The sequence below is a fragment of the Hyaena hyaena genome, unplaced genomic scaffold (genome assembly GCF_003009895.1).
Source record: "Hyaena hyaena isolate Hyena2069 unplaced genomic scaffold, ASM300989v1 scaffold_368, whole genome shotgun sequence".
Taxonomy (NCBI): domain Eukaryota; kingdom Metazoa; phylum Chordata; class Mammalia; order Carnivora; family Hyaenidae; genus Hyaena; species Hyaena hyaena.
The window spans coordinates 756,995-767,928 of NW_024080989.1; the positions used below are offsets into that span (position 1 = coordinate 756,995).

At 39.7% G+C, this 10,934-nt stretch overlaps 1 protein-coding gene across 1 annotated transcript in view; it reads right to left on the reverse strand.

Annotated features, from left to right (window-relative positions):
* ATP6V1E1 (ATPase H+ transporting V1 subunit E1) overlaps positions 1-10,934 on the reverse strand; it is a 33,580-nt gene that overhangs the window by 6,811 nt on the left and 15,835 nt on the right. The window contains exons 5-6 of the mRNA XM_039249989.1: positions 2,140-2,229; positions 1,481-1,549 (exon numbers count right to left, since the gene is read on the reverse strand). Coding sequence (XP_039105920.1) covers positions 1,481-1,549; positions 2,140-2,229 — 159 coding nt within the window. The remainder of the gene's footprint in view (positions 1-1,480; positions 1,550-2,139; positions 2,230-10,934) is intronic.

Below are 10,934 nucleotides of genomic sequence, written 5' to 3' on the forward strand. Positions count from 1 at the left end.
GGGAGGGGGGGAGAGGGGGAGAGAGAGAATCTTAACCATGTGCTGAGCGTGAAGCCTGACTCAGGGATCAATCCTATAACCCTGGGATCTTGACCTGAGCCAAAATTAAGAGTCAGACGTTTACTGACTGAGCCACCCAGATGTCCCTAGAATTACAACTTAATTAATTTATACCAGAGAGAGAGAGGGATCAACACCTGCGTTCTCTAGCTAGCACTTTTTCTTTCCTAGAAGTTGCTTGAAAAACAAATTATATTAAGAATGCAAATATATTATGTATTATTAAGTGTACTAATTTATAATACGAAGTATAATTGCTAAGGAAATGTTAGCTAGGGGTGCCTGGGTGGCTCAGTTGGTTAAGCTTCTGGCTTTGGCTCAAGTCATGATCTTACGTTTGTGATTTCAAGCCCCGCATCTGGTGAGTCCCATTTCTCTCTCTCCCTCTCAAAAAAAAAATTGCTAAGGGACTAATCACTCAATCCTTGCCTGAGAGCAAACTGCATGGAAAAATTTTATTTCATTTCAGTTTTTAAGGTTTAAATTAGGGGTGCCTAGGTGACTCAGTCGGTTAAGCGTCCGACTTCAGCTCAGGTCATGATCTTGCAGTCTGTGGGTTCGAGCCCCGCATCAGGCTCTGTGCTAACAGCTCAGAGCCTGGAACCTGTTTCAGATTCTGTGTCTTCCTCTCTCTCTGCCCCTCCCCAGCTCGTGCTCTGTCTCAAAAATAAATAAAACCGTTAAAAAAAATTTTTTAACGGTTTTATTTAAGTAAATATGGGATTTGAACTCACAATCCCAAGATTAAGAGTCGCATGCTCTTCTGACTGAGCCACTATCCCACATGAAAGAATTTTAATCTGAAGAGCAACTCAATGACACAGAATCAGAGCTCGGAGAGCTCATTCTGACTCAAGGGTCCTTTGGTCTAGAGCATCCATCTAATGCTACAGCCTACATGTACCTGCCATGGTGGCAGCGGCCGCCCCTCAGACCGGGGCGCTTTTTCCCTTCGACAGGACATGGACGAACACCTCAGTATTTGCCTCTGGGCCTGCAGCTATGTTTTCACTGCTGACCAACCTTTTTTCTGGTACCCACATTATTACTCCACGTATAGGAAGACATTGCATTACAGCCAAGCTTTGCTGGTCTGGGAGTAGTCTGCCTCTTTTAGATGGGATTGTTTGCCCATCTTTGCTTCAATGCAGTATGGACTGTTTTTTTGCTGAATTTTCAGAAGATGATGTTGCTCCAATGTTCCCAGAAAAGGAGTAGGGTACTAACTCAGATGGGGCAACTTGACCTCTTTATGAGAAGAAATTAGAGGCTTAGGTACACTTAATATCCACAATGTGTTAAGATACCCATAATTTCCATGGCTGAGGTATCATCTATTTAAAACATGCAATCTCATCTCTAACATTCTGATGTATTTAAAAAAAAAAAAAAAAAAAGATTCCTTCTTTAAGCTCCTTACCTTTACCAGAGGGAAATCCTGTTTCCTGCAACGAACAATCATTCGGGGCTCCAGTAACTGATACAAACCCTTTAAGACACAATCAGATGGAATTAGTAGGAAATACAATTTATAAAACTCAACAGCAAAACAAAATATTTTTCTAATTCTTTCATGTAGTTTGGAAAAAGACAGAATACACACTATGAGAACATGGTAAAAAGCTTTTGATATTACAAACCAGATAAATACACCCAACACTCCAGTGGTAGAAACAAAATTTAAAGAGGAATCTTCTCTTACATCACCTAGGTGGAGGCCAAATGTTATTATAATTAACCTAAGTAAAATAAGAATCCACAAACAAGCAGCCAACATTTAAGATGCATACTATCTCTGGTCTGAACCCCAAAATTTAAATCAAGTATTTTAGTGGTGTAATCAAATTAAAAAAGTTTAAAGCCAGAGGTTGCAAGCAAATCTGACCTTTGAGTTCTAAAGGACTAGTAAGACTAAATAAAAGAGGAATAAAGTTGGAAGTCTCATCCAACCAGACAATATTGTCCTCTAATGCATTTATCTATTAGACAAGGCAAAGAGCAAAAGGAAAAAAGCTGAGATGACAGAACAAAAAAATGGGCTGGTCTCTAACACATCTTGTCAATAACCTATAAAGTTACCTGGAGCACCAGACCATCCAGCAGCACCTGGTACCTGGTTGTATCTTTTACCACTTTGCTGAGTCTCTGTTTGGCTTCATTTAGTAGGTCCTACAAAGAGAAGAAAAAGCTATCTACACATGTGGGTCATTGCTCAGAAGCCACCGTGAGGAGGGGTCCTGGCTCAGGCCCAATCACTTCACATTATATTACTGTTTTCATTCAACACACGTTCCGAGATAGATGATAAACCAGATGTTGTACCAAGTCCTATACTTCAATACAAGGAAGCATGAATCATCATGGCTCCTGGGGAGTTCACACTCAAGCAGGATAGCCCAGATTATCAATCAATTCAGAAACCTACAACACCAACTAACATGGAAAGAGCTACATGATAAAGATTTTAAAAGCAAGCTATTAGGGGGCACCTGGGTGGCTCAGTCGGTTAAGCGTCCGACTTCAGCTCAGGTCATGATTTCATGGTTCGTGGGTTCAAGCCTTACGTCGGGCTCCGTGCTGACAGCTAGCTCAGAGCCTGGAGACTGCTTCTCATTCTGTGTCTCCCTCTCTCTGACCCTCCCCTGCTCATGCTGTCTCTCCTTCTCTCAGAAATAAAACATTAAAAAAATAATAAAACCAGCAAACTTTTTTTAAAAAAAGCAAGCTATTAGGACAACTGTGCAATATGATTACTTTTTTATTACAAAAAAAGAAAAACAGATAGTATCTGGATAGATAGCAAAGTGTCAACAATGTTTACCCCTGGAAGGCTAGATTATCAATGATTTCAATTTTCTTTTTCTTTTTTAGTTTTTCTTTAAAATCCAGTTAGTTAACATACAATATAATTGTGTCAGGTGTACAATACAGTGATTCAACATGTCTGTACAAAACCTGGTGCTAATCAGAAGTGCCCTCCTTAATTCCTATCACCTACTTAACCCATCCCCTCACCCACCAATGATTTCAAATTTCTTTATGCTAGTTTGTATTTTCTAAGTTTTTATTTATTTTTGAGAGAGAGAGAGAGAGCAGGAGGGAGGGAGGAGAGAGAGAGAGACAGACAGACAGACAGAGAGGGCGCAAGCAAGCAGGGGAGGGGCAGAGAGACAGGGACAGAGAGAGAATCCTAATCAGGCTCTGCACTGTCAATGCAGAGCCCACTGCGGGGCCCGAACTCACAAACCATGAGGTCATGCCTACTCTGACACCAAGAGTAGGATGCTCAACCGACTGAGCCAACCAGGCGTCCCTGTATTTTCTATACTAAATATGGACTTCTATAATAAAAGTAACTAAAAATAAAAATTAAAAGGGATTATCAGGAAACATAACAAAGAGAACACATTGGAAATTACTCATTAAGTAACAAGCATTTATTGGCTTGCTGGCGAAAAGAGGAGTCCGGTCTTTTAAAAAGACAGAGATAATGTTTCTTAATTAAATCCTTCGACGCAGTCTATTGTAGTTAGTATAATCCTTGGAAGGTTATGATTTTTGGTGTTTGAAGGAGGAAGGAGAGACACATGCTCATCTATAGGCCAGAGTCTGGGGAGAGAGGGTGGACAGGAGGAAGGGGCCCTCTATGTTGAAAACCCCTTTGTTCTGAGAGTCACCCTTCATCCCCACCCCTCTGAGAACCCCTGCCATGCGGGGCACCTGCAGTGAGATCTTGCTCCACAGGGAGCTCCTACATGAGGGCACTCTGTCTGACACTCAATTCACGCATCTAATTTCAAGCAAACATTTGTTTCATTTGACATTTACTAAGTGCAAATGCACCAAGATTTATTAAAAAAATCAGAAGTACTCACTTTAGCATCAATTAAAAAAACTGTTTTAATAAAAAGCAAAATAAATACAAAGACTTCCATAGCACCACCATCTTATCATGGTATATAAGAACGGTGGGGATACCTGGGTGGCTCAGTTGGTTAAGCAACTTTGGTTCAGGTCATGGTCTCATGGTTTGTGGGTTCGAGCTGTGTCAGGCTCTGCAATGATAGCTCAGAGCCTGGAGCCTGCTTCAGATTCTGTGTCTCCCTCTTTCTCTCTGCTCCTCCCCCACTCGTGCTCTCTCAAAAATGAATAAATGTTTAGGGGCGCCTGGGTGGCTTAGTCGGTTAAGCGTCCGACTTTCGCTTAGGTCATGATCTCGCGGTTCGTGGGTTCGAGCCCCGCGTCGGGCTCTGTGTTGACTGCCAGCTCAGAGCCTGGAGCCTGTTTCAGTCTGTGACTCCCTCTCTCTCTGACCCTCCCCTGCTCACGCTGTCTCTCTCTCTCTCTCCTAGAAATAAAGAAAACATTAAAAAATTAAAAAAAAAATGAATAAATGTTTAAAAAAAAAAAAAGAATGGTGGCCCTTCACCTGTACAGACTAACTCTGCAAGCAATTTTCTGTCAATTTTGACATTAGACAACTAATCAAAGTTCAAACACACTTTCAGTTGAAGACTGATTCTAACATACTAACAAATGAAGAAAAATTGTAAACATGAGCATGCACTACTGTAGAAGATTTTTTTTAGATAATAAATAGTACAAAATTGGTTTCTGCAGATTTTTTTAATGCTTACATTTGAGAAAGAGAGGGAGAGAGAGGGAGGAGCAGAGAGAGAGAGGGAGAGGCAGAGAGAAAGAAGGAGACACAGAATTCAAAGCAGGCTCCAGGCTCTGAGTTGTCAGCACACAGCCCGATGTGGGGCTTGAACTCACAGCCGTGAGATCATAACCTGAGCCAAAGCTGGACGCTCAAACGACTGAGCCACCAAGGCACCCCACTGCAGAAGATTTCTAATCTGTGGTTGGACACCCCCAAGAATTTCATGAAGGTGCTCTGAGAATCCATGTCATTACAATCCGTAATGCAAACTACTTAAAATTTCTATTTTATAAAAGCAAATAAAACAGTATAAAAAAATTCTGATTTACATATTGTTATACACCTTTAAGATTATCTTCACTGAATTCAACATCTGTACAAAAAAACCTTATACTGCATTATTACAATGTCTCTAGAACATCCAGAACTAAGGGAAAACAAAAATCCAGTGGCAGTATATCCAAGGTGACTTTTTGTTTACCTGAAAATAAAGACTAACCACATGTACAATAAGTTATTTGCAAAGAAATGCTTGTTAAAAAGTTACCCAAATGCTCTTATGTTGTTCTTAGAGCACCTTCCGCCCCCAATTATGACAATAAACCAGTTGACCTCTTTAAGCCCAAAATGCAAGGATTCCAAACATCAAGTTATGACTGCAGGTTGTCTATTTTAGAAACTTTTTTTTTAATGTTTTTTATTTATTTATTTATTTCTAGGAGAGAGAAAGACAGCGTGAGCAGGGGAGGGTCAGAGAGAGAGGGAGTCACAGACTGAAACGGGCTCCAGGCTCTGAGCTGGCAGTCAGCACAGAGCCTGACGCGGGGCTCAAACCCACGAACCGCGAGATCATGACCCAAACGAAAGTCGGACGCTTAACCGACTAAGCCACCCAGGCGCCCCTATTTTAGAAACTTTTAACTTGAACATGGTTTACCTACTCCTGTATTTCAGTCTATGTTTTAATATATACTCTGTCACCAAACCAAATATGACCGGATGCCATTCACTGGTCAATGATTCATACTTTTCACTTATAATTATATATATACACACATATATATATTTTATAATGCTTACTTTTAAAGAGACAGAATGTGAGTGGGGGAGGGGCAGAGAGAGGGGGAGACACAGAATCTGAAGTAGGCTCCAGGCTCTGAGCTGTCAGAACAGAGCCCCACACAGGGCTTGTTCTTGTGAATCACTAGATCATAACCTGACCTGAAGTCTGATGCTTAACCGACTGAGCCACCCAGGCGCCTGATGTAATTATATTTTTAAAGTTTATTTATTAATTTTGAGAGCGAGTGCACAAGTGGGGAGGGGCAGAGAGAGAATCCCAAGCAGGCTACACAGTCAGCTTGGTGCCCAATGTGGGGCTTGAACTCACAAACCATGAGATCATGACCTGAGCTGAAGTCAGATGCTGAGCCACTCAGGTGCCCTCACTTATAATTATATTTTATATATATATATATATATTTTTTTTAAGTTTATTTTGAGAGAGAGGGAGAGAGAGAGAGAGAGAGAGAACATGCTCGAACACATGGGGAAGGAGCAGAGAGAGGGGGAGAGAAAGAATCCCAAGCAGGCTTCTGTCAGCACAGAGCCGGACATGGGGCTCAACCCCATGAACTGTGAGATCATGACCTGAGCTGAAACCAAGTCAGATGCTTAACTTCCTGAGCCACCCAGGAGCCCCAGTATAATTATATTTTAACTAGACTACATCACTTGTTAAATGGAGAAAAGATAGGAGTATTATAATTGTTTTAAACTTTAAAATGCAGTTTTAATATACTAATTAAATTTTTTCCCCTAAAAGAAAAATCACTTTTACATTCTGCACAAAACTGAAAAAGTGATTAAAATTCCCAGGGGAGTTTGCAAGAGTCTAGTTTGTTAATAAATGAGGAAAGGGGGGCGCCCGGGTGGCTTAGTTGGTTAAGTGTCCGACTTTCGCTCAGGTCATGATCTCGCGGTTCGTGGGTTCGAGCCCCGCGTAGGGCTCTGTGCTGACTGCCAGCTCAGAGCCTGGAGCCTGTTTCAGAGTCTGTCACTCCCTCTCTCTCTGACCCTCCCCTGCTCATGCTGTCTCTCTCTCTCCTAGAAATAAATAAAATATTAAAAATAAATAAATAAATAAATAAATGAGGAAAGGATAGAAAATTCTCTTTTACTGCTTCCCTGCTTATAACCCAAAGTAGAAGTCCTTTCCTAACAAAGCCCTACTGAGAGATGGGCCCAAGTAACAGCAAAATAGTATAGTTTGAAACCTGAAACAAGTTAGCAGGCAACTTTTGCTAAATTTACCTAAGCAAAACCAAGTACTTTTTTTGTTACTGAAGTATAATTGACATACAATGTTATATTAGTTTCAGGTGTGCAACCTAATAATTTGACAAGTCTACCCATTATTCAGTGTTCACCACCGGAAGTGCAGTCAACCATCTGTTACTATATGACATTATATTATTGACTATATTTCCTATGCTGTACTTTTCATCTCCATGACACATATCTGTACCTCTTAATCCCCTTCACTACCTCACCCATCTCCCAACACTCTCCCTTCTAGCAACCACCAGTTTGTTATCTGTATCTATGAGTCTGTTCACTTGTCTTGTTTTTAAGATTCCACATATAAGCAAAATCATAAGGTGCTTGTCTTTCTCAGACTCATTTCACTGCGCCCAATACCCTTTTATTCATTCACGTTGACACAAATGGCAAGATTTCATTCTTTTTTACTGGCTGAGTAACAGTCCATTGTGTATATACACCACATCTTCTTTATCTATTCACCTATCAATGGACATTTGGGTTGCTCCTGTAACTTGGCTATTGTAAATAATGCTATAGTAGGGCTGCATATATCTTTTTGATTAGTGTTTCCATTTTCTGTGGGTAAATACCCAGTAGGGGAATTAGTGGATCATATGGTATTTCTCCTTTTTAAAAATATTTTTATTTTATTATTTTTTTAAGGTAATCTCTACACCCAATGTGTGGCTTGAACTCATGACCCTGAGATCAGGAGTCACATGCTCTACCGACTGAGCCAGCCAGGCACCCTGGATCATACGGTATTTCTATTTTTAATTTTTTGAGGAACCTCCATACTGTTTTCCAGAATGGCTGCACCAGTTTATACATCCTACTAACAGTGCATGAAGTTTCCCTTTTCTCCACATCCTAGCCAACACCTGTGATTTCTTATCTTTTTGACAGCCATTCTGAAAGGTATGAGCTGATACTGTGGTTTTAATTTGCATTTCCCTAATGATTATTGATATCAAACACATTTCATATGTCTGTTGGCCACGATATGTCTTAGAAAAAAAAAGTCTATTTAAGTCCTCCATCCAATTTTTAACCAGATTATTTCAGGGAGGTGGTTTAGTGTTTAGTTGTATAAGTTCTTTATATATTTCTGATATTTACCCTTTATTGAATATATTATTTACAAATATGTTTTCCCATTCAGTAGCTCCCATTTTGGCTTTTTTGTTGTTGTTTTCTATTTTTTAAAATTTATTTTGGGAGAGAGAGAGAGAGCACACGAGAGGAACAGAGGGTGGGGGAGAGAGAGAATCCCAAGCAGGTTTTGCACTATCAGCGCAGAGCCCAATGTGGGGCTGAAACTCACAAACCATAAGATCATGACCTGAGGTGAAGTCAAGAGTCAGACGCTTAACCGACTGAGCCACCCAGGTGCCCCCCTGTTTTGTTTTAATGATGAAAACCAAGTACATGTAACAACAAGGGCACCCAGCTGGCTCAATCAGTGGAGCATGCAACTCTTGATCTCAGGGTTGTGAGTTTGAGCCCTACATTGGGTAGAGAGATTACTTAAAAATAAAATCTTAGGAAAAAAAGTTAACAACAAAATGTCAAAAAGGACCATTCTTTTCCTTCTTCTAAGTATGTAATTACTAGATAACAGTCACTTTCTTTTTCACATTTTTCCCAGGTGGTTATATCAAGTTGGCTTTATTTCCATTTGTTACAGAATATCAGCTAGCTTTTGCTTTAAAGCATTTAGCTGACAGAGGTATTGCCATGATAACCTCTAATAAAGGAATCAACTAAAGAAACTATAAGGCCATTACCCTTTTCACTATACTGAGTGTGATTAGCTTTTAAGATTTTTCTAGTCCCTCCATAAGAGACTCTTAGTTTACTGAACAAACTGAGGGTTGATGAGGGAAGTGGGCATAAGGATGGGCTAATTGGGTGATGGGTACTGAGGGTACTTGTGATGAGCACTGGGTGTTATATGTAAGTGATGAATCACTAAATTCTACTCCTGAAACCAAAAAAATCAAATAAAAACAAACAAACAAAAAAAACCCAAAGCCAAATAAAATAACAAACAAAAATGACTTTTCTAGTTCCTGAGGGTTCAAGAGAAAGTAGAGCCTCAAAATCTCCCCCACAGCAACAGTCATTCTCAAATATAGTCTGCACAAAGCAGACTAAGCCCTCATAGCAAGAAATATTTAAACAGGTAAATTCCATCTCCTCACAAAGATCTGGAGTCTGAAGACAGGGTTATAATTCTGAGTTAGCCCAGACACTGAAAGACATGATGACAGCAGTAATGTGAAAAACATTCTTTAAGTTCAAAGGAGGAAGAGCACGTATTTAAAAAAAAAAAAAAAAAAAAAAAAAAAGAAAAAAAATTTATTGGGGATGGGGGGGGTTAAAGAAACTTGGTGGAACACAATGCCCTGACAAAATATTTTTACAATTAAAATTTTTCTTTTCTTTTTTTTTNAATTTATTGGGGATGGGGGGGGTTAAAGAAACTTGGTGGAACACAATGCCCTGACAAAATATTTTTACAATTAAAATTTTTCTTTTCTTTTTTTTTTTTAGAATTAAGTGAAACTATTAAGAAGTACTCAAAAACAACCTCTAATTTTAGGTGTCCATCAGAATAAGCTAACCCCCAGAGGTGTTATTAATTCAAGCCGAACAGCCTGGTTAAGAAGTTACTTAAGGCTTTCTAATACAGGAAGCTTATGAGCATAAGGATTTAAAGCATTTACTATATAAGACTTTAAGACTTTTGGCTGAAAGAAACTGTAGCCCCTCCTCACCGTGGAATCCCTCAAGCATTTTTCTCTTTGGGCTGGAATTGACCAATCAACAATGGTCAAGCAAAGAGGAGTGGAGTATGGAGATAGGTTTGCTGTAAGAGAACAAAATTAAGTAAAGTCAACTTGTAAAGAGCAATACTAGCCATCTGTAAAAGCAGCCCACTATGAAAAATCTGGAAATAAGTATGTGAGGACTTTTAACACTACCTAAAACTCCAATCAAGGAGGTAGGGAAGGGGCGCCTGGGTGGCTCAGTCAGTTAAGTGTCCGACTTTGGCTCAGGTCATGATCTCACAGTTCATGAGTTCGAGCCCTGTGTCAGGCTCTGTGCTGACAGCTCAAGCCTGGAGACTGCTTCGGATTCTGTGTCTCCCTCCCACTCTGTCCCTCCCTGCCTCATGCTCATGCTCTCTATCTCTCTCTCAAAAATAAACCTTAAAAAATTAAAACAAGAAGAGAAAAACCCAGCCGTCTGAATAGAGCGTCATAATTAATACATTTGGAAAGAGGAAATTGAGGGTCAGAAATAATTTACTCAAACTAATATGGCAAAGCTAAGACTCGTAAGCCCCAGTTCTTTTACAACAACCTACTTTCTCTAAGCACATACTATTATTTTAAGAGCAGTTTATAAACTAGGTCAATCAATTCCCATTGCTAAAGAAATCTGAATCCTGTGGAAGGAAATCAACCACTGGTTACAGAAACTCAACATTTTAGTGAAACCACTCAGGGTAACAGCTACCCTCCGGTATTAACATTTTGCAGTCAACATTTCTACATAAAGCTGTCTAGTCCTCCTTTTGTATTTTATAGAGTATGAACTATTCATTCCCATGTAGCAAGATAACTTAGCAACAGATTTATTTTCCCATATTCCTAGGATTTAAAAGCATTCACACTCAAAGTGCTATGAAGGTTATGTTAATAAGCAATCTCTGTTGTCCTGAACTTTAGCCTCTCACTTAACATCCTGACAAACATTTCCAACTGGAGATGTCTTGGCCCCTTAAAGTATGTCCAAAAGTAAGTTTTTTTTTTTTTTTTTAATTTCTAGGAGAGAGAGAGAGAGAGAGAGACAGCGTGAGCAGGGGAGGGTCAGAGAG